At 32.1% G+C, this 25614-nt stretch overlaps 1 protein-coding gene across 4 annotated transcripts in view; it reads left to right on the forward strand.

Annotated features, from left to right (window-relative positions):
* The window catches only part of LOC105219618 (uncharacterized), a 38127-nt gene extending 12816 nt beyond the window's left edge, over nucleotides 1–25311 (forward strand). Inside the window, exons 1-5 of one of the 4 annotated variants that reach the window (XM_054231721.1) lie at nucleotides 12782–12976; nucleotides 16580–17055; nucleotides 17570–17707; nucleotides 18978–19025; nucleotides 24583–25311. In XM_054231721.1, the coding sequence (XP_054087696.1) occupies nucleotides 12967–12976; nucleotides 16580–17055; nucleotides 17570–17707; nucleotides 18978–19025; nucleotides 24583–25041 (1131 nt within the window). In that variant the 5' untranslated portion in view covers nucleotides 12782–12966 and the 3' untranslated portion in view covers nucleotides 25042–25311. Of the gene's footprint in view, nucleotides 1–12781; nucleotides 12977–14599; nucleotides 14670–16579; nucleotides 17056–17569; nucleotides 17708–18977; nucleotides 19026–24582 lie in introns of those variants that run through there. The other 3 variants (XM_054231723.1, XM_054231722.1, XM_029045197.2) reach the window with 3 other exon arrangements.
* The last annotated feature ends 303 nt before the right edge of the window (nucleotides 25312–25614 follow it).

A 25614-nucleotide genomic window follows, 5' to 3' on the forward strand; every position in this document is an offset into this window, starting at 1 on the left:
ATCACTTTGGTATATATGACTCTATATCTAACTATTTTAGTTTTAGGTGTTACAAACAACCGTTAGGTGAACAAAACTATAATACTCTCTTTAGCAACTTTTGTTGCGAGAGTATAAAAATGTAAAAGCAAATTTGACCGAATTTTTTTTTTTTTGGAAAAACGTCTGGCAAAATTCCAACTTTTACTTTTTTTGTCTTTCTTTCGTAAAAGCACGAGTTTATGGTCTTACCTAAAACACTTATTTTTGTTTTTTCATTTTGGATTATCCTGTCAGGAGTTATGTTGACAACGCGGATGCACTTCTTTCTGAGGGGTCACCGGAAATGCCGTCACAATGGAGGGCTTAAATCTTTTTTTTTTAATTTAAATTTATTACATAATTATTCTTTAAATATGTATCTATAAGACAGAAAAAAAATTGAATCAAATAAATAATTTTTTTACATAGAAAAAAAATTTTGAAATAGGCCTTTTTTACTGACGAAACTCATTTAACACCTTAAAAAGTCTTTGAATTTTAAAAAAATCACTTTACTAGACATATTAAGTGAGCAATTTATGACTAAAAGTGTGTTTTTTTTTATCACATCATATGGGTAGACCGTTTTAACTCGAAGAGACTTTTTGGACAACTGTTGATTTAAGGCAAATAAAGAAATTATTAAAAATTTAAATTTCGTAAAGCTATTGAAATACTATTAATAAATCTCCCTAAAACTATTCAAACATATATTAATGAAATTTAAGATCAAAGCTTAAAGCTACTAAAATGTTCACCCTAATACATTTCAAATGTTGTTGTCTCAACGCATACGTAAAATCAGTATTTGATTGCGAAAGAGGCGTGACATACGCAATTGAAAATAGATCAACAACAATAATAAAGCGAGTTACCAGGGAGTACCATATATCCATATTGCTACTGTAAGTGCTACTTACTTACGAACATACAATGCCAATTAATAAACTCCAAACCGTCTGCGGCAATAAGACAATAATGTATTGGACGGTGCAACCAACTGACTAAGTGCACTCAAAGAGCACTCTGCTTCGCCGATATACTCATATCTATGCCAATTGTGCTACCGGTTGTTGGTTCACAATATTTTCATACAGTGTATGTACATACTCATATGTTACACAGATTACATAGTACTCACATTTCGCCAGTGGATTACAGTTGATAATATCATCAAAATAGTCTGTGTTAGACAGACTGGCATATATTTGCTTTTGTGGCGTTAATTACGTCGTCTTGTTGCTTTCTTGTCGTCGAACATATTTTACACGAATACTTGAAGTGATTTGAATTGTGATTTGTATAGCTTGTTTAAATGGCATTAACTATATTATGATATAAATGCATACATATGTATATCTGAAACTCAGTCAATCAAAATATATTTAAAATTTCACCACTCATTTGCCAAATAAAGCTTCATATTTCATGATAATATTTTCGTAAATTTATTGCAAAGGTGAAATGATGTCACAAATTCGCATACGTATTTATCTGATTGATAAAACAAAAAGTGGTACAAGACCACTGAATGTTAGCAACACTGTTTACATATAGCCATTATGTACATACGCTTCGGCAGCACCTACGTCGACCAACCTAACTATCATATATAATTACGTATATCAATTTTCTGCAGCCAACTCAATTGCTATGGTAGCCTAACGCCGTAGACGTAGACACGGCAGCAGTAAAGCCAGCGGCTATGATATCGACGTGTTATCAATTTGACGGTAGTTGTTTGTGTAGATTTACGTTAATAACGATTGATATATCTCTAACTTAACTCAGCATAGGAGATTATGGAGTACTAATTGGCCTGATACACATGATTTTTGGACTATAGACCATACTACTTTAGACTATACTAGTTTTTTGGGAGTTCCGCGATAATTTACTCAAACAAAATTTTTAAAATTCTTCTCATAAAAATGTTAAAATATTGTTTGCGGATAAAACAAAAAATTGCATAAAAAAATGTCGGTTATAAAATTTTTTTTTAATATTCCAAATATTTTTCTATTGGATCAAATATATTTATCTATGAATTTTTACATCCAAATCATATACGCAGTTGCAGAGCTAGATTTTATGCTACTATGACTCCACATATGAGTTCGCTAGCATTATTAAGCCATCGACGGAAGAAGTAAATATAATTTGCTTCGATCAATCTACATACAGTACGTGTGCCGGCGTATATTTACTATGTGAAAACAAGTTCAACTACCGAGCAATATGTATATACCATGAATATCATAGCTATTACTAACTACAACTATAGTTGAACTACAAACAAATTGAATTAAATTGGTCAAACAGCTGACGTGCATAGATATAATTATCGATTGTTGGCTGGAGAATATCTCAATAGCAAGTGGAGACTTTGAATTCGGTTGTCTTGTGGATCGTTCGTTTGAGATGCAGTTGTTGTAGACGTAATTGTAAGATGTAATGGAGTATTGCATAAGTTCTTATTACGTTTGCATTGTTAAGTTGTTTGTTTAGGTGGGATTTCCTTGTTTTTGCTTAATTCCGGTAGAAATATATATATTTGAAATAGATACAATTGTACTAACCTATTTGTGTGGCTAGAGTTATCTTGGTCATGGTTGTTGTAACCAGTTTTTGAAAAAAAAAAAATTGTATAAGCTATATTTCTGTTTATATTCTTCTTGCTGAGTGGCGTAGGCAACGCTTACGCGGTTATAGCCGAGTCCACAACAGCGCGCCACTCATTCCTCCTCTTGGCAGTTTGGCACAAATTGGTAATACCAAGTCATGCCATGCCAGGTCCTTCACCATCTGGTCCTTTCAACGGAGAACTTTAGTCTTCGTCTTTCTCTGCTTCCACCAGCGGGTACTGCATCGAACACTTTCAGAGCTGGAACACTTTCATCTATTCGAACAATATGACCCCTGCCCTTTTTATTCGCTGAACTATGTCAATATCGTAGAATAGCACATACATAGCTCATCATTCCATCATGTACGGTATTCGCCGTTGGCAATGTTTAGGGGACTGTGAAACCTTTCTTTCGAAAACTCCTATAGCCGTCTCATCGGCTGATGACATCGTCCACAGTTCTGCACCAGCTTTACACTCTTATAGAATATTGTACCTTCTATATTTAGCTCTGAAGCTCGTATTATTTTTTCCAGCATCGGGTTAAAGAAGACACACCTGCCTGAAACCTCGAACGTGTCGGATAGGTCCTTCCCGATCCTGACGGAGCTTTTGGTGTTGTTCATCGTCAGCTTACTCAGCCGTATTAGTTTTGGAAGCATATCAAATTCAGACATAGCGCCAGAGGCAACTCCTTTTCGTGCTGTCGAAAGCATCTTTAAAGTGGACAGATAGATGGAGTGTGTCGATACTCTTTTCACGGGACTTTTTCAAAATTTGACGTATGGTGAAGATCTAGTCATTTGTAGATTTTCTCCATTTGGGCTATATTTCTGATAGGAAGAATGAGATTATACTTTTTTATAAAAAAATCAAGCGACAGAGTTTGCGTCGTGTTAAGTTATGTTAAGATTTTAAGTAAAGTTCAGGTTCAATATTTTCATTTCACACTAACAAATTCATTCAGTGGAAATGAAGGCTTTATAATCACTGCATATCCTTCACAAACAACAACTGCTTAGCGCATTCCTCAAAGCAAAGGATATGAAAGTGTAGAACAATGCAAATTCCACAAGACCAAAAGCGAAATATTTCAAAAGTCTAGCAAGGCTTATTGGCTGCTGGATACATACACACACTTACATACATAGTCGCCAGTCTCTCTCAAAGCATTGATCATTTGTCAGTCAGTCCAAATGTCTGCGTCTCATAAAACATCGCCGTAGGTCTTCCGAGCGAAGATCTCAATTATATTTTAATAAACTGAAATGTCATGATTTCTTCCCTTCATACAAACATACATACATATAAACCGGCATACAAAACTTAAAAAACGCTCTGGTTCTCGTTTTCATTTGATTGTCATATCGCATTTATACTTTTGTTAATTTCTTTTTTGACATTTCATCCACATATTTGCTGTCATTTACTTGTTGTTGTTGTTGGTATGCTTCAACTGTCAGCTCTGGTGCGTTGATCCATTCCATATATCCTACTTATCCTCAACCAGCCGGTCGATCAGTGTCCGAGTAGCCGACGCCGCCGCCGCGGGCATAAATATCTGTGTAGTTGTTTTTGTGTTCTTATAACCTTTTCGTAGCGCTCTGCTGTGTTGCGCTTCATGTCAACTCTTCGCTTCCCTATGCGACCGCTGTTACCACTTGGCTGTCTTGGCTTGGTTGGTTTGTTGGACCCCGGAATTATGAATTGGCATGTTTTACATGTGCGGGAGGTCTCAAATTTTTCAACGTCTACGCTACGACGCCGATACTAGCGTTTGTTGTTGTTGTTGTTGCAATTTTTATTGTAATCCATTTATCAAAGAATCGTTTTCATCGCAGCGCCAGTATATCCTTGCCTTACCTGTTTGTGTATAAGCACTGCTCCTACTCACTTTATTATTTTTGTTAATTTTGTTGTGTTTTGTTTTTGTTTTCATTGTGATTTCATTTCATACCTCAATTGTGTCTGGAATTTGAACCTGTCGCATTGCCTTAAATGCTGTGAAATTGTACACTTAAAACAAAAAAATAAAAAGAACAAGAAAAAATGAAGGGCAACATATTAATGATTAACGAAACGAAACTTAAATCTAAAAAAAAAGAAAAACTGAAAGCGAAAAGACATATCATTGGAAATAAATACCAATCACTCAACTTACTTACCGTCTTCTACTTCTTTCCTTCCTACCTCGGTTCGTAATCAGAGATGTGTTCAAATGCCACCGAAGAAGGTTGTGTGCGCCGATCGCACAACATACTACTCGTCATGTGACAGTGTGAGGTCCTCTAATTGGTCTGCCAAGGCAGCAACATAACTACTTTGCTTATACATGATGGTGAATGTGAGTAATGTGAAGAAGTGTGGGTTGAACAGCATGGTTGGATATAATGTTCTGAAGTGTAAATGGTTCTGCCTCTGGTTTTCATATTATTTTTTTAAGTTTTTAATGCTGGTTATAGAATTTTCGATTTTTGTCTATTAATTTGAACTTATAAACATATAAATAAAGATTCTCTTTAGAATTGCCTGTCTTTGAGTTATATTGGTAAAGAGTTTCCTTAATTTTGGTCTTAAGAAAATTAATGATCTTCGGAAAAATCGTCCAGAACTATTCCTCATAAGAACTAGCTCAATATTTCACCCAGCGCTCAGTATTTTTTATAAAAAGAAAAAAATTTCTTGCTCTTCCAGAGTGATATTCGAATATTATGTTATATACTTAAGGGTCTTGAACACACCATATTTACATATATCAAGTCAGCGTCACCTACCAGATATTTGAAGATACTTAGCTCGTATGGTTTTCAGCACAGAGAGTCGTGCTCTATTCATGCCATTATATATATGCCATTGCATATATGCCATTCTATACAATATTCATATAAAAATTACTCCAATAATATAAATAGTGATGATACCACATTTCAGCAATAGTTCCACGACTATAAGCCAAATGACGTCACTTAAGCTGAGCGCCAAACAGATTTTGTAAAGTCGTCTTCAAAGTGTTAATCAAGGACGCCGACTGCTTCCAAAATTGGTTTAATATTATTATGCATTATATAGTACAGACATATGTAATTATATGAGCAATCATAAATGTGTCAGTTGAACAACAGGAATTTTTATGCCCCCATGGAATACCAAAATACTTTCACATAAGAATATGTACAAATACGATCCGTATGAGTATAGCACTCTTGATGAATGAGTTGACATTAATCCGCACACTAATCTCTGCCGGCAGCGTACAAAAACACCAAAAGACTGCATGAAATTGAAAAGAACAAAAAGAGAGAAAAGCAAAAAACACCATAAAAAGACAAATCTATCAAATGATTTAAAGATATAACATGAAAATCAGATATTGATCTTGTTCAATAATCACCCACATGTATACATATACATATGTGAAGATAGCATTTTATGCCTTTTTGCTGTGTAAGATTGTGAGATTGTGGATTCGGCAAAGGAGGTGAAAAATTATTAACAACTGATTTTTTTACTTGCTTATAAATGGAGCTTACATTAGTGAGGTTCGATGTTTTTGAAATGCATATTGGAAAACATTTTTATAAGAATGGCAATTTATAAGAATGGCACGTGAATATAAATTACTTAGTGATGTTCTTCAAGTTCAAAGAAGCTTTTGTGCCATGCTGCAGGTATAGCTAAAATCTGAAATAAACTCCAGGAACAACAGGTTACAATGCAAATTAAGCAGCTGAACAGTACAGATAATAATTACTTGCCAGTGTGAAATTAGTCGTCTATATACTGGTGTTATAGCCTTTTCACACAAATAAAATTTTGATTGAGAAACCAGATTTGCCCTTTACACTGCCGGCTACTCGATAAAAAAAACGAGTTGCATTTCATTTCGTTTAAAATTCAATTAAAAACATGTGTAGATTTTATTTTGTATGTTAAATCGATCTTAATCAGCGTTTTAATCGAGCAGAGGTCGGTTAATTGATCAATTAGCTTCTGTGTGAAAAAGCTGTTAGGTGAGGTATTTGAAAACAAACAAGTAAGGAAGGGCTAAGTTCGGGTGTAACCGAACATTTTATACTCTCGCAATTTATTTATTTACCTTTATTAATACTATATAATACACAATTTGACCCACATATTCGTCATATATATTGTATAAAGTCCATTGAAAGTTGGAAACTCTAATATTAGGTTAGAAGTACCGATATATGTGGCCTTAACAACCTATGGTCCGATTTCGGTGATTTTTAGAATGGGGCTGCCACACTATAAACGTAGTATTTGTGCAAAGTTCTGCATCGATATCTTTACTAGTGCTTACTTTATATATTGTAAAGTAAAAGATTCAGATCGTCTTAAAATTCTGGTATATAGGAAGTAGGCGTGGTTGCGATTTGGCCAATTTTCACAACATATCATTGGGATGTAAGGAAACTATTACAAACCAAGTTTCATTGAAATCGGTCGAGTAGTTCCTGAGTTATGGTTTTTGAACCATAAGTGGGCGACGCCACGCCCATTTCCCATTTTGTAAAAAAATCTTAGTGCAGCTTTCATCTGCCATCTCTTATGTGAAATTTAGTGTTTCTGACGTTTTTCGTTAGTGAGTTAACCCACTTTTGGCAATTTTCAACCTAACCTTTGTATGGGAGGTGGGCGTGGTTATTATCCGATTTCTTTCATTTTTGAACTGTATTAAAAAATGGCTAAAAAAAACGACAGCAGAAAGTTTGGTTTATATAGCTCTTTTGGTTTTGGGCCACGCCCACCCCCCCAAAAAAATTACATCCACATATGCCCCTTAAGGTGGGCGTGGTTTTTATCCGATTTCCTCCATTTTTGGACTGTATAAGGTAGTACCTAAAAGAAACGACTCTAGAAAGTTTCCTTGATATACCTTTAGTAGTTTGCGAGATATGTACAAAAAACTTAGTAGGGGGAGGGGCCACGCCCACTTCCCCAAAAAAATTACATCCACATATGCCCCTTCCTAGTGCGATCCTTCGTACCAAATTTTACTTCCATAGCTTTATTTATAGCTTAGTTATGGCACTTTAAGTGTTTTCGGTTTTCGCCATTTTGTGGGCGTGGCAGTGGTCCGATTACGCCCATTTTCGAACTTAACCTTCTTATGGTACCAAGGAACACGTGTTCCAAGTTTCATTAAGATATCTCAATTTTCACTCAAGCTGCAGCTTGCACGGACGGACGGACAGACGGACGGACAGACAGACATCCGGATTTGAACTTTTCTCGTCACCCTGATCATTTTGATATATATAACCCAATATCTAACTCGTTTAGTTTTAGGACTTACAACCAACCGTTATGTGGACAAAACTATAATACTCTCGTAGCAACTTTGTTGCTAGCAACTTTGTTGCGAGAGTATAAAAATAAAATGCCCAACGAATATGCTTGGACTAGAATAAAAGTAGCTTGAGAACTCTAAAAATGTTCTGATAGTCAATAATATAACAACTGAATTTCAACCCCATCCTAATATAATATATATTCTATAATTCAACACTCCCTGATGCGCCTGTCCACACAATTTAATTGGCGATGTATATTGGCACTTAATTTTTACTTCCGTCAACTCATTTCAAACTGTAGTTATTAAATATTAAAATTATAATGATTCATCGGATACATTGGCATGCTCCACTTTTTATCGGATAAAATTTGATTATATTTATTTTAAAAGATCATTTTTATATTATTGTTCTGGACGGAATCAGAAAGTGATAGCTTCTCATTTTCTCACTAACTTTCTTTTTATTCTTCTTTGATGGTGTAACTCTAAAAATCATTCTGAAAGTTGACAACACTTCATTTGATAAAGAGTTGACAAGGCCTAGATACCGGGACCGATAATCTTGGTTTGCTTTATATTCAAAGATCAGTTCAAAGTTACATTGGCTTTATTTAAATGAAATCAACAGCGAGTTTAAAGTAAACATTTTTCAGTTTTCTTGGATACATGATTTCATGAAGTCAAGAACTCTTTATTTAGAGAACTTATACATTACGTATAATATTTAACCCCTACGATCCCATTGTACACGTTTGGGTATAGAAAAAATGTCACAGAAAACCCTTGCGAACCCATTGTATTCGCTTGAGTAAAATAAATAGAAGATTTTTTTCTGTACCCAAGCGAGGATCGAAAAAAAAATAATAAAAAAATATTCTATACACAAACGAGTACAATAGGATCGAATGGGTTAAAGTCATACTTGTAAGATTCTATAAGCTTATGTACTTTATATTACTTAAGTAATATGTTCGATAGTACCTTATATGCAATATCATAAAAGGTTTTATATCTTTTTAATTAATGTGATAGGGTCCAAGGACAGAGCAAATGTCAAAATGCATAAACTGACTAAGTCAATCAGCTCTTTGACTTCATTATGTTGGCTTATTAGAATTTAATTTTGGACTTTATTTGCTTATTTTCTATCTTCTAAACACTGAGTCATCAAAGTTCAATTATTACCACCCATAGTACTTAGCAGCAACAAAAAGGCTAATTTATTCAATTACAGTTATTCATAAGTAAATTAATAAATAATAAAAATATTAATGGCATACAAAAAACTTAACTTTAAATCAATCATTAAACATACCATTAAATACGAAAAGTTAAGTTCGAAAAACCATTGATATCTTAATTCATGTGTTAACAGTAATTTGTATCACTCGCACTCCAATAAAACTCCTAATGAGTCATACTTGAGAAACACCTTTAATATTACTAAGTATTAATTTTTTTCTTTCGAAAAAAATTGTGTATAAACTGAAAGAATTTTTTGAAAATTGTCAGCGCATAATTAAATTAAAAATATTGTTTTACTTATAATATTATTTTATATATAATATTTATAACATGAAAAAAATATTTGGGCCAAAGCTTCAAATTAATAAATCAGAATTTCTCTAATCCAGCTAAATTGATTTTTTAATAAAAAAATATATTAAAATTTTGATTATCAAACATTACATAACAAAAATTCGTCACAGTAGGCCATTGCCAGCATATTTTTACGATAATTGAAAAATAATTTCAAATTTTTTCATGCATTCTTTATGAACAATGGGTAACTACGTGAACATACGATAATATAGATTATAGATAAGCGAATACTATAAAAAGTGTTGGAAGCGTTGTCACTTCAACGGTTAGAACGTATTATTCTTAGCCTAATGTTTGCTAAGTGTCGTATCATAACAATTTGTATAAGGCATTCAACTACTTCTGTGTTATGTTTTTTTTTTTTTTCGTGAATATGTCAAAAGAGCATAAATTAGGTAAATAATTAATATTTAATATATTTGGTGATATCAACAGGTGTCTTCATCTGTAAATATTTCGTCTGAAGTGCGACTGAATTTTGGATATATACATATAATATTTTTAATGATGTCTCAACTACATGGAAGTGCAAATATTTTTGGTGATATATTTTGGTGCCATAAAACCTTTAAAACATACATTTAACATTGGTTAGGTGTCCCAAAGTAATCCTAGAGCTCTGAGTTGCAAACAAGGTTTAGTACGGGTGCATAAACGAGAGAAATTTCTATTACATATCGACCGATATACACAATTTAAACCAATCTATTTCGCAAACTCTTAAAACTAAATCAATTAACATTGGTTGAAATGAATTTAATTGAAGTCAAGTGGTTCCTAAGATATGACATTTTAAAAATTTTCGGCCTCCGGAAATATTTTTTCTAGATTTTCGGGAAAAATCAACAGTTAATTGGTCGATCAGATGTATAAATTTCATTAAAATCTACTGAGCGGTTTTCAAGGTACAGCTGTCACCAGTTCAAAAAACATAGTTTTTGTGGTGGAGTGCCCGAGCGCTCTTTGTTACTTGTCTAATAACTCGAAAAGTAATTATCGGTTCAACTTCAAATTTTCAGAGAATATTTTTAAGATATACTTAACGATTGAAATATATTGAAATATTGAAAATCTTGACTATCCCTAAACCTTTTTACGATCAAATTTCTTAACTATTGTAATCCACTTATAAGGCAATCCGTCTTAACTATTATGTACCCTACGATATTTCATTGGCATAAAGAGCAGAATTTGAAGTGATAAGCAGAAGCTTTGCCAAATCAATCTACTCTTCTTTGATATAATATCTCAATAGCGATCAATTTCCTCGAATTCAAAGCGTCTGACGACCTTGTCCCTCTCTTCGTTTATCTCTCACTAGAGCAAATAAGTGTAATCCACAAACTTAACGGATTTCGTGCAAACAAAGAGAATCACGACGCATCGCTTATTGTGTTGTGTTTGCCATGCGCACGAATGAGTAATCGTTATTATGATGAAATTACACTTGACCTCTGAAGACGCTCAAAAAAGGTGTTGGCAATTGTGTTAACACAAATTATATTCGAATATTTATGAATCAAAAGCAAATATAATAAAATTAAGTTAAATGAAATGACGATAAAGGGAATTAAATGTAATAAAATAATAAAATGAAATAAAATAAAATAAAATAAAATAAAATATAAAATATAAAATATAAAATTTAAAATATAAAATATGAAATATAAAATATAAAGTATAAAATATAAAATATAAAATTTAAAATATAAAATACAAAATATAAAATATGAAATATAAAGTATAAAATATAAAATTTAAAATATAAAGTATAAAATATAAAGTATAAAATATAAAATATAAAATTTAAAATATAAAATATAAAATATAAAATTTAAAATTTAAATATAAAATATAAAATATAAAGTATAAAATATAAAATATAAAGTATAAAATATAAAATATAAAATATAAAATTTAAAATATAAAATATAAAATATAAAATATAAAATATGAAATATAAAATATAAAGTATAAAATATAAAATATAAAATTTAAAATATAAAATACAAAATATAAAATATGAAATATAAAGTATAAAATATAAAATATAAAATTTAAAATATAAAGTATAAAATATAAAGTATAAAATATAAAATATAAAATTTAAAATATAAAATTTAAAATATAAAATATAAAATATAAAGTATAAAATATAAAATATAAAATTTAAAATATAAAATTTAAAATATAAAATATAAAATATAAAATATAAAATAAAAAATATAAAATATAAAATATAAAATATAAAATATAAAATATAAAATATAAAATATAAAATTTAAAATTTAAAATTTAAAATATAAAATATAAAATATAAAATTTAAAATATAAAGTATAAAATATAAAGTATAAAATATAAAATATACATTATAAAATATAAAATATAAAATAAAAAATATAAAATATAAAATATAAAATATAAAATATAAAATATAAAATATAAAATATAAAATATAAAATATAAAATATAAAATATAAAATATAAAATAAAATAATAAAAAAATAAAATAAAATAAAAAAATTATTGAATAAAATATAAAATATAAAATAAAATAATGAAAAATAAAATAATAAAAAAGTAAAATAAAATAAAAAAATTATTGGATAAAATAAAATAATTTATTGAATAAATTATATATATATATTGGTATGAGTCTAGCAGTAGGTATCATCATTCGGACATATTTAATATTACACAATTCCAAAGCCATTATAATACTATAAATCGTGAAATAATTGAGTTTGAACACCTCGGCTAGGTGTTGCTGTTAACTTTTAAGAATTGCTTACTGCAAGCACGAATGAATGAAATGAATCAACAATTTGTACACACTTACATATTAACACACTTTCGCCGCAAGCGAAATGAAATTTATTTATGTACTGATTTATTTATTTACTTATGTGAAGTTGTAAGTAAATAATCTTGGAACTTCTGTATTAACTTGAGCAAGACTGACAACTACTTGACATACCCACAACAGCTAGAGGCGCATACGCTCTCTTAGGCATTTCTTTATGCTCGTTAGTCGCGGAAGTGAAGCACCTTTCACGCCATAAGGCTTCATCTTTGTAAATATATATGTATAAAAACTCTCTTTAGTAGCCTACAAAATTAACTCTTCGCATGATGAGTGAACCTCGCATGTAATGTATACATATAGATACAAAAGTGAGTAACCATCGACTTGTTTGTATGTATTAGTATCTAATTTCGCAAATTGGCAGTATATCAAGTGTATTGGCGGTGTAAACACACGCTATTAAGCCGGATAGTAAACGTATTTCCTTGCAAATTTACGTAAATTGATTTTTTAATTGAGAAAAAGAATATTTTGAAATTTTGTGAATATTGTATATTTTTGAAGAATTATTATATATCGATTGTGTTTGGTGGAGCATGGATGCTGGTGCGTATACTTAATTATTGAAGAAACGTATTTGAAGACAATTGGAATAACTGAGTTTTTTTCGTAAGTTAAATACTTTTGTAAGGCTACAAGTTAAGTGCACATGAAAATTGAAACAATTTCTAGAAAGGGTGTTACCCGAAAACCTATGCATGTACATTTTCATCGTTAAATTTATAGAATTTCACAAAATGTTAATCTTATCTAAGTGAGAACTTTCGAGTTCTTATTTGACGTAACTTCGATTGGCCCACATTAAACGAATTGCTATATACAAATGTACCTAGAGAAGGTAATAGAATGTGCCGTCTTACGATTAACATAACCGACAACAATGAGGTGTGTTTTGTTATCTTTATTGGCACTACCAATTGATTAAGTGTATAGATTTAATTGTTTTAAAAATATTTTACTAATTGTTTAACGTATGAAATATAATTTCGTAGATTAAATTTGTGACCGTGACTTTATTACTCGACCGATTTTCTGAAATGCGGTAAATAATATTTTTTAACACCCTGAGGTTAAGGACGGAATATGGGCGAAATCGGTTTACAACCTACTTCCAATATAACTCAATTTTGTATTCCATCTGATTTCTTCACTTTATAATGTATACATTAGAAACCAATGATGGCGGAATAAAATGTTAAACAAATATTGCATTTGAGCTGTAACATCACTTTTGGAAAAATTGTCGAGATCGGAATATATTTTTTCAATGTCCCTGATATCGAACATGAAGAACTTAGTGCCTAAGAGTAATTTTTTCAACGAAAATATTGGTAAATCTCTCAGATATTTTAATGTAATTCAGAAGGAATCTTTTTCTTATAATAGTGTGTCTCTGCACCAAAAATGGTTAAAATCGGGTCATAACTCCCATATACCTAATTACCTAATTGCACTCGAGCTTAGCCTTTTATTATTTGTGCTTAATCTGAAGTTACTTTATATGTAAGTAATCAACGGTTACCATTTCTATGGAATTACATACCCGATATAGCGCTCCTTATTGACCTTAATCGTGACTATATACATATACTTTCGAAATCCACAAACTTACTTACACAACAAATTTAAATTTTTATAAACGCAGTGTTAGAAACCACTTGGCAACTAAACAAATCCATGACCTGTCCACATGGCTTCGCCCATTGAAAACCGCAACGAACTCGTTACTATAAAACAGTTGTCGAGTTATATAATCGGCAAATATTTGAAATTTCTGGTTTTTAATGAACTAATGAATTACGTGGATATTATGACGTTTTGTTGGTGGCGGCATAATGTCTGGTACTGCCCGGTAAAAATAGAATTTGTAGAAAAATACATATAAATAGCAAAGAACGAGTTTGCTACGCTCGATTTACATTGAGCATTTTCTTATATTTGGCACGCTTCGACTATTTGAAATCAATTTTATTTCCATATAGTTACAAAAATAAAACAAACAAATATATATTTTCTTGGGAACAAAACCGCATAATGTGAATATATCAAAGGGTTGTATTATAGCTAAATACTTAGCAACAAGGCTAAGGCTTCTATCACGTTATCCACGTATTTCACGAGTCGATATAAATACGGTAGCTAGCACCATGCATAGACCCATTCATAGTTAATCTGTTGATTTAGCCGGTGTTGTGAAGTCAAGTCTCCCAGTTTCAATACAGTTTAAATTTTGAACGTGGTAAGTTATATTATAAAAAGTAATATTTATGGATGTTGCAAGGGATAGGAAGAAAGGACCAAATAGAATAATTTACGCTTGAGGACCAAATAGCAACATTCTACTATATTCGCAAGCCCTGTAAGAACCTGAAATAATTAAAGGTTAAACCATAAGACAGCTAAAATTCCTCATTGTTTCTGTAGTCTAGATTAAATTTGCAAACCAATTCGATTTTATATGGATATGTAAGTTGCAGTGAAGAGAAATTCACGGTATTCTGGTTATCATTGGAACTCTTGTCCCTATTGGCAAGGGTACGATTTTCACAAAATTCTTTTGAGGCCAAACATTCGCCTTAGACAGAAACAGATAGTAATCACTTGGTACCAGGTCCGAACTATAAGTTGGATGTATACATATCTTCCAATCAAGCTCTCCGAGCTCCTGTCGAGTCACTATCGATGAGTGTACTACTACTACTGGTCGCTTCTTCATGATTGTTTCCTTCAGACAATCCAATTGTTCATAGTGCAACTCCGAAAGAAATCGAAGGGAAACAGATCATTGTTGATGATTCCATGAACAATCCCACCAAAAATATAGCACAAGGTCTTTAACCGTTCATTCTAGCTTGGTTACCATTCGCACCGACACACCGCGATTCAACCAAGACAGTTTTGAGTTGACGGTATCGTTAGTGATTAAGTTTTCATTAGCAGTAACTTCCCGCTTTAGTAGTGGATCGATTTTGTTGCGAGTCCTAAATGGAAATTCGGTTCTTGAGGTTTCTTTTTGTTTCTAGCTTTAGTTAAATGCTTTCAAATGGAGACCAATCGAAATGTTATTTAAAAGACGATCTGAGAATTTTTTTAGTTTGAAATATTATTTTCCTCAAGCCTTATACCAACACCGCAAGAAACAGAATATTAAAGACATCTTGAAATCAAGGGTTATGAACTTCGATATTCCCTACTTTTTTAAAGGAAACAAACACAAACAATTAAAATTTAATGGGGAATGTTTATTATCATTCGAAAGAAAATTTTTGACATTTAATTTAGATTATCTCTTTCAAATGTTGGCGCGGCTACATATGTCTCAGATATTGCATCCGTTGAGTCAATTTGTCGATGACTTGTTAAAGCCTTTCGACTGGTAACTGCCGAATGACAAGCGTGATGTTTTGTTCCAAGGCCTAAATCGAATCACGCGTCGAGCCGCATATACTTTAGACTTTACATATCCCCATTATATACTAGATAGCTAGCTTACGTGTACTTAAAGTTAAATATTCAAAGGTTAATCAATTTTCCAATTAATTTCCAAATAGTAACTAACGTTTCTCGTTTTTAATAACTCAATTAAGTAACTGCGTAAGCAAAATCCTCCGATCGTTAAATATATGAAAATATATTAACGATCAATTGCGAGTGTCGGGGGAAAAAAATCCCCAAAAATTTTGTGCTTAACTTTATAAGCTCCTCAAGCACGGCCAACGTCAATTGTGAACGCAACATTTACAATTTATGCAGTTATTCTAGCTGTAAACCTCAAATATTCATAGAGCTATAGATACATATGTACATACATATACTAAGTCCAATATGGTACCCCACAGCTTTAGCACGCGCTTATGTGGAAATTCCATGCTCATTATGGGGTTTTCCCGCATACGATAGCTACCTGTTCACACAGCTTGCGGCCAGTAGTCGATCGTTAAATATTTTTTTTTACACAACCCATAATTGTTGATTTCGAATATCTTCGTTTAATTAGTTTGCAAATGAAATGTTGAACTCAACTTTGGTCGCGTGTGCCATACCCACTGTCCATTTAAAGTAAACAACTAAAATCAGTTAAGCTCTTCATTGAGCAAAGTTTATTATTGAATCGCATTAATTAATTGTTTATTTTCTGTTTAATTGCAGTAACTGGCGCTCAACATTCAACAAGTACTTTAACGCGTTTCAAGTTCAAGTGTGTGTGTGGCGCTCAATCATACGAAATGTGTTCACGACGTGTCAAGAACCTCAAACAAATAATGAATAACAGTAACACAAGTAAAACTACTTTGAAAACAAATGTACAAATGAAAGTGATTGAATTGATTATGGAAAATCTAGTGGAGCCTACCACGCGAGCTAATAAAGCGTGCAATAATTCAAGCTTGCCTAATGGGCGCATAGCAGTAACTAAAACGTCAACTGATACTAGTCCATTGTACAAGAAGCTACTCTCCTTTACTTTGTTAACAATGCTGTACTTCGTCTTCTCTTTGCTCGCGCCGGCTTTAATAGAAGCAGCTCCCGTACCTTGGATTAACGCTTGCGGCTATGAGCTCGCATATGACGGTGCGAATGAGCAACCTGCTAATACAACCTTGGGTCGTGAGGAAAGACGTGTGGTAAGTGATAATACATATGTATAAAATAACTGTGATAAAAATTGCTTAAGATAAAGCCAGTGAAGTCCTTAGAGTTTTTCAATACCATATTCCAACAAACAGCTGTCAGAATTCATATGTAGAAGCTTCGTGTGTGTTCATAAAATGCGCTTCGGACTTCTAGTATAAGCTCAGATATTTATAATCGATTATATATGGCACTGATTTTCCTTCCTTTTCCTTTACCTCGACACCATTCACTTTGCTGTTTCCAAAAATTTTTCTTCGTTAGATCATTTAATGTTTTTGGAATCAGTACAAATTGTGCTACAATTTAAAAAAAAAGTTGATTCAATCTTTTTTTCCATGAGATCAAAGAAACAAAGAGAGACAATACTCTATGGAATTGAAATTTCCGAACTCAGTTTTAACTTATTCGATATTAGGCAAAACTGAATATTCAAAAATTCGTTGAATTTCCTCTTAGTTTTTCTCTTTATTATCATACGATAAATATATTTATAAATACTTTCAGGTTTTATGCCAACTACGTGGAAATTTGACCAAACAAATGAGAACCCTCAAACCATATATGGCTCCTAAAAACTTTTCAGAAGTTTGGGATAAACACCAACATACGTATGAATTTCTCAAAATAACTAGAAAAAACAAAGTAAGTAATACAAACATATTTTATTTGTAGTTCTAGTGTTATGTCATCTCATTTGCCTTGTTGTGATGAATGCCTATCATATCATGCTTTTGCGTTAAAAACTTTTTCATCATTCAACATTTTCATTCACCAACTATGCTACTTCTTTCGCTTTCGTATTACTAACTTAATGTTTGCTCTCTGGCCTCTTAATGCGGCCTCTGCTCGATTAAAACGCTTATTTAGATCGATTTACCATACAAAATAAAAATCTACATAATTTTTAATTGAATTTTAATTGACTTGAAAAAAAAAACAACTCTGCGACAAAAACGTTTGATAAAAAAAGCTACGTTAGATGTCGTTGCTGAAAAACATTAATAAGGTGATGAAACTTACCAACTTCTTAAGAAAAGCAAAAAACAAAAATGATCGGATGAAAAACAGCTGATCGGTTATCGAGTAGACGGAAGTGTGAAGGGCAAAAACTGGGTTTTCAACCAAAATTTTAATTGGTCAATTAATTTGGCTGTCTAAAAGCTGTCAGGAGAGTCTATTTTGAAATAATTAAAGTTCAATATAAAGCACATTCATTGATATACGGATATCATTTCAAATTAGGTCACCAGGAAAGCTTAAGGATCTTACCCACGCCAATAATAATTATGTTAGTGGTAGGTCAGTAGATCATGTGAGCTCATATATCCTCTGTGCTGAAAAAGCTCACAAAAGCTTCGTCAATTGAAAACTTAAGCACCATATACCGTCTACACCATGTATTAACTATGTATTAAGTGTGAATAAGTATAATTTCGCATTTGTATTTATTTATGTACATATAAAGCACTCACTCACTCTAAACAATAGCTTCAAAAGCTTCAATAACGTATTAATAATAATAATTAAATAAAGCCCGTTAATTCATTCATAAACAACAAAAATTAATACCATTTGAAGCAAAAGCTTGCAGAAATTAATGGCAGTTCAAAAGCTTTACACACCCACTGCTCAAATTCTTATCAGCTTATCCTTCAACGGCACAGTGGAATTCTTTTATACATTTAGGCAATAAAAAATAATTTTCTGTGCAAAATTTTTTGAATATTGAACAAACGTTATATTACTTGCTTGAAAATCAAATCATACATTTTTAAATGATTTTTTATTTTATAATATTGAATTTTAATTTCAATAATTTTAATTTAATTTCAATAATTTAAGTTAAGTAAACATTTAATTTTCCACACGAAAGTCAGCAATTTTTGTTTTGTCTTTTTCGCTCATTACACAGGTTACAGTTCCATGGCACGAAGTCGATTACGACGACCAATTAAATGAGGTAACCGCATACGCTCTTTTATCGATATCAACTCGATAACTTTTGTTGCTTTTGCATTTAGTTTTTCTTTGAAGATACTAGTATTTATGTATTATAATTTGCCATTATTATATATAATACTGACACACTGTGCCAACTCAACTGCTTACACACGCATAAAGCTTAAATAAATTCGCACTTTTACCCATAGATGGCTCACTTCTTCTGCGGCACTTTTGTATTATGCAAATATAATTCATTGGCATTTTCTTGCTACAACAAATGATCTAATTGTGCTATTCCTGAACTGAGTGACTCGGGTTACATTACAATACGTTTAATTGCTTGACCAATTTCTAAGTACTTACAATGCATAAATTTGTTTGTACGAGGCGGCACAAACAATTCTGCAGAAAAATTGAATGCGAGAAAACTGACAGATCGATCGTCAGCGTCACTATGCCCTCTCGGTCACGAACTGAACATGCAGTTAGTGGCTGGTGTAGTGATATCAGTCAGCTGGGCTTTTCCCCAAAGCATTACATGCATATATGTATGTATGTATGTTTGTATTTACACTCATTATGAGCACATACAATCTAAATATAACAGATTTTCTGCGTGTCTAATGCAAATAAATATCAACAACAATATGTAAGATATGCATGACGGTTATATGTACAAAAAAAATGCATATAAATACAACAACAACAACATGTTATATTGACAATCAACAATCGACAATTGCCGCTAAGCGACCCCACCACCATGGCGTATACACATCATCGAAATTTCGTAGAATTTCAACAATTATTAAATTAAAACTTTGCAAACGTCACAAAACCGGAGCAAAAAGCAAATATTCAGCGAATCGTACGCAAATAAATTGAACTCTTCAAACATGCACACACAAATGTATAAATTAACAGCTAAAAATGCTAACTAAACACGCTGTACGCAGCTGATCGCTACCCAGTTGCGTTTGTTTGTTTGCCAGTGTGAGCGCGTTGCGAGTGGCGTTTCGAGCGTTTTGCCGCGCCTCTGTACCTAAAGTGTTCGTCGGCGTGCGCGCGCGAAATTTTATTTTCAGCTCATATTGTATATGAATCACTCACGCTGTGCCGGTGGAATCCCCGTTAGCTTAAGCGATTGCGGCCAACGCGTGCGGTAGCGGGTGACAAGGTCGGCGAGCCGGCAAACTCGGCACGTCAGCAGTAGCTATAAATGTATTCGAAAGCTTTCGTACATGTTGCTTTGTTGTTGTTGTTGTTTTTTTTTTTTTGTTTTGCTCGTATCTACAACAATAAACAAAATGTGTACGCTTGTACTCGGGTATCATAATTGTTTGCAGTCAAAATGAATTTTGAAAGTACATTTGTATGTGTCTGCTCGTTTAAAATAGTTTACTGTGTACTGAGTTGTACTCGGTTAAGATAACGGTGGTCATACAAATATGGTTGGTGATAGCGTAATCGAGAGATTATAGTCGGTATATCGGAAGTCGCGCCCACAAAAGCAAATAATCTATTTATATAATTTAAAATTTCTAAAATTGAGTTATAACACAGTTACTCGCCGAAAATATTTCTAGTGGCACATAATTGCTGAATGCACTTGTATTCGGTTGTGTAGACAGACTTGTAATAGAGGCCATACTTTTTTTGGGAAATACTTGTTGTTGTTGTTGTAACGATTACCTAGATTCTGCTTGGAGGCTCTAGATCAAAATTGATTGTCATCAAGGTCTTCTAAGTGAGGGCCGAGAAAGATTTGCCTATTTTGACAGTGTAGGAACATATCGTGATAACAAACAGGTGATAACCGAAAACCTATAAAGAGCTAACACTAAGCCATAAATTAAGCTATAAAAATGAAATTTGGTACAAAGGATCGTTCTATGAAGCTCCAACAAAGTTTTTTGTACATATTTTGTGAACTACTGAATCTATATCAAGGAAACTCTCAGGAGTCGTTCTCTTCAGGCACTTCCTTATACAGTCTAAAAATGACTGAAGAAATCGTATTATAACCACACCCACCTACCATACAACGGTTATATTGAAAGCTATTAATTCAGTAAGGAAAACTACCACTAACCTTAATTTTCATTATAAAGATGGTACAGAAGAGTTGCACTCAAAATGGTATACACAAGTTGAAATGGGCGTGGCTCCGCCCACTTATAGGCCAAAAAACTATATCTCCGAAACTACTTGTCCAAATCGGTTCACAACCACGCCTACTTTCCTTATACCAGAACTTTAAAGTCGATCTGAATCGTTTACTTTACAATATATAAAGTAAGCAATAGTGAAGATAACGGTACAGAATTTTGCACAAATGCTGCAATTATCGAAATCGGACCATAAGTATTCAAGGCCCGATATGTTGAACATGAGGACCTCAGTGCTTCTATTAAATTTTTTACCGAAAAATATCTTTCAGATATTTTGAAAAAAATTAGAGGGAATATTTTTCTACTAATAATATGTTTTCGTGTCAAAAATGAATGAAATCGGGTCATAACTTCCACTAGCTCCTATTTACCTAATATTAGAGTTTCCTACTTTCAATGTAAGTAAAATATGTGGGTCAAATTGTGTGTTATATTAATAAAATTAAATAAATAAATTGCGAGAGTATAAAATGTACGGTCACACCCGAACTTAACCCTTCCTTACTTGTTTTCATTAGTTAAATTCTTTGAAAATTGTTTTTAAAAAAATTCGGTGAACAAAAAAATTCATTGAGTAATGCAGCAATTTACGATAACAATTTCAATCTTAAAACAAAACTCAACACGTATCGTCAACAGAGAGCTCATTCCGTTTAATTTGCATTACTACTATATCTCAACCCGGCAAAAAATTCAGCGAATATTCTTTAAAAAGAGTACTCCCGAACTACTCACTAAGGGGTACATGCGAACTTAGTCTAAATTTCATGAACTTGTATGCTATTAATGAGTCCGAAACGAATATTTTTAAGGAATAATTGACCAGTCCGTAAAACCTTGTAAGGGATTAGTCTCTCCTTGCAGCCTTTTGGCTAGTACAATGGAGTTCAATTAGTCTCTTCATTAGACAATCTCGAATAAAAGAGAACAGTTTCGGTATATAAAAGCATCAAATTCTCGGCATTTTACATGGTTAGTTTGCGACTAATTACAAAGCCAACTCAGATTTGTCGCGTTTTTCGCATGCAATATAAAAATTCAATTTACTGTGTATTGTATGTACATACATATAGACATTTCCACACTTGCTTCTGCTGGGTGTTTTGTATTCATTAGTGTGTATATGTATAAGATGTATATTACACTCGCGTAATATCATTAGTATTGTTATTACTCGGCTTTCTGACTTGTTAAGTGGGCTATCGATGACTTGAAGCGAAAACAAAAACAAACGGAAAATATACAAATAAATACTTAATTGTATAAATGAACAAATAAATAAATAAATATGTATATATTAACGTCGTTTTCACTTTCTGTTTACATTTCTAAGCGACTTGCTGCCGTACACGCGAGTAAACATACACACTGTGGCTATTTATAGTGCTTACAGATTATTGTATGTATTATGAAATTATGAAATTAGTATAAATTATTATGTTATTTGAACTTTACAAATTGTTATTGTGATGTGGGGTTATCACTTGTGCTAAGAGGTCTGCACTTGATTTATACAAGTGATAAGACTCCTATATCTCATAAATATTAACAGAAAATTTATACTTTATATTTCCTAATAAGGAATTTGTTAAAATGTGACTTATTATATTCGCAGAAATCTCTTTTAAATCGCATAAAATAGTAAGTGAAAGAAATAAAAATTAGAAAAATATTGGAAAAGAAAATTTACTTCAAATAATATATATATTGCAAATGGGAATCCTTAAAAACCACACCGCCCAAGTAGCTGCACTTCCATAAAAAAGTAAAAACACTCGAAATAAATAAGAATTTAATTAACACTTAAGCTATCCAAACGGACGGACCTGATAAGCATACATAATTGTTTACAATTGCATTGTGAAATGTCAGAGACTCGACACAAAAAAAAAAGTCCCCCGTCAATTACACATTCAACGCACGCATTAGACTTACTTGACATATTGTCTAGAAAATTGCATATGTTGTCATTTATGAGTTCAGTATGCGATAATTGAGATTTATTTATTATTTACATGCGTACTTTAAATTCAATTTATTCGATCTTATTAAATAATAAATGTTTTTAAAGTACTCTAGTTGTTAAATCTCTGGATTATCAAGATAATGAAAAGTACTTAGCTCCATATTATATGCGACTAGTTATATGCGGGTGAGCAAAATAACTTATTATTTTCTGCGCTTAACGCTAGTGAGCGTCACGATATTTTGGGGGTTGAGCTAAAGAGGATTCGCTGGGAACAACAGACTCGATAATCTCACAAGGGATCATTTCATCTGATTTAACTGGGATTTTTGGTGAGCCGACCCAAAACGGAGGGTCAAGAAGATTTTGTAATGTGTTTGGTGGGATTGGTAGGGAATCATATATTATGAGCGGCTTCCCAACTGCCTAACTCTCAATTGGGACCTGTACTGTAAATCAAACGCCTAAAAGCGGACAGCTTTGGCCTTTAGAAGGGAATTATGTACTATGACATGGCTAACACATATCATCGATGGTGACACTTCAGAAGCTTCGGGAGCTTGGTTGAGACTTCTTCATTGTGGTTCTTTTTTCTGGGTCGAGCTATAGAGGAATCGCTGGGAACAATAGACTCGATGATCTCACAACGGCTCATTTTATCTGATTTAACTGGGAACATCAAAAAAATTGTGACTGGACAGCTTAGAGATATCCGTAATTGTACTCGAAGATCCATATTTAGGAGTTCTTGGCACAGGGCCATTACCTTTGTCTACGATCTTTCTCTCTCTTGTTGCCAGATTATTTTTAAGATAATCCTCAGCCTGATCGAAGCTCTTTTGTTTTTCCTAAAATTAACAAAATGGCGGCCTCAGGACATTTTTTTCTAGATTTTCGGGAAAAAATTCAACAGTTAATAATTAAAAAAAAAAATTGTTTAAGCCCAGGATTTTTAGAGAACATTTTTAATATATTATACTTAACAAAAGTGCAAAAAAAAAAAAATTATTGAAAATCCTGACTACCACTAATCCCTTAATCATATTTCTATGATTGAATTGGGTTTTGGGTACTTTTAAGCATTAAGGAATCTTATTAAGTATTGCTCTATGTTTAAATAGCTTCTGGTTATGGTGTTTATATCGGTTTCATATATTATGTCATTTTGGTTTTAGCTAATGGTATCAAAAAAAAAAATATACATATATACATATTTAAATTTTATACACGCTTATAACATCTACTTAAGAGACTTCATATTTCCACTTACTGCAAGTCCTCTCACAACTTTGCATATATCAAAATGATAGTCAAGAACTTAATGCTTTCCATCAGATCATCAATTATCATAACTATAATAATAACAATAATCCGTTAAGTCATAAAATAAACTACAAAAAAAGAAAATTAAACAATTCAACAAAAACAAATTCCAGATCGCTTTAGTCACTTGGCATAAGCAATTGCAAGTTTATGCTCTTACAGTTCGCCATTTACTTGATCGCGCTATAAATTATAAAAACTTACAAAGTACAATTATTCATGCCAATAAAAGTGTGAACCAAGCTGAAATAGATTTTCAACGGCTGCAACATCTCAATAACGTGATTCGTGGTATGCTCTGTGATGTCGAAATGACTGCCAGTTTAGTGAAAGGACCTGACCGTAATACAACAATAGATGTGATTGCCGCAGAAGCGCGTATACAACTTAAATCGGAGAAGCGTTCGCCTGAAGAAGGAATCGATCAAGTTGATATTGATATGGTTTATTCTAAATTTCGAACATCCATATTGAACATGCGAAACATTATAAATGAAAAGAATAAATGTGCTCGGAATGGAAAGCGCACAATAAAGTCTGGACGTAAAACCAAAAGAATCAGGAAAGATTAACAACGGAGAGCTAAATATGAGTTACACAGAATTCGACGTAAATTCTACAGCAAGAACAATGCACAAAATTTATTTCATGCACAAAATCAGTTATATATGCCATTATTAAATATACTTATCATAATTATAAGAAAATTTCTCGATATATTCGAAACTCAGGCATTATTATAGTGATGATTAGATACATCACAATCATTACAATTAAATTATAATATATTTAAAAGCATCGCTTTTCTAATTTTTAAAACTTTATAAATTAGTGCTTTCACTGACGATTCATTTTTCAAATTTTTTTTTTATTGAAATTTATCAATTTCGATTTTAAGTTTTATAATATTTGATTATAAAAAATATTATTTTTATTTTTAAATATCTACCACTAATTTCAACATTGTAGTTGGCGTATAAACTTTTTCGAATATTATTTTTAAAATAAGTAGGCAACATTTCTAAAATGTGTATGCAATATATTTCATTATCAAACGTATCGTATTTGACTGAGTTTAAAATATTTAAAATTTTGAGCAAATATCATAATTAATCACATTTTAAGTAAGTAATTTCCATCTTAGC

Source organism: Zeugodacus cucurbitae, chromosome 5 (assembly GCF_028554725.1).
Source record: "Zeugodacus cucurbitae isolate PBARC_wt_2022May chromosome 5, idZeuCucr1.2, whole genome shotgun sequence".
Classification (NCBI taxonomy): Eukaryota; Metazoa; Arthropoda; class Insecta; order Diptera; family Tephritidae; genus Zeugodacus; species Zeugodacus cucurbitae.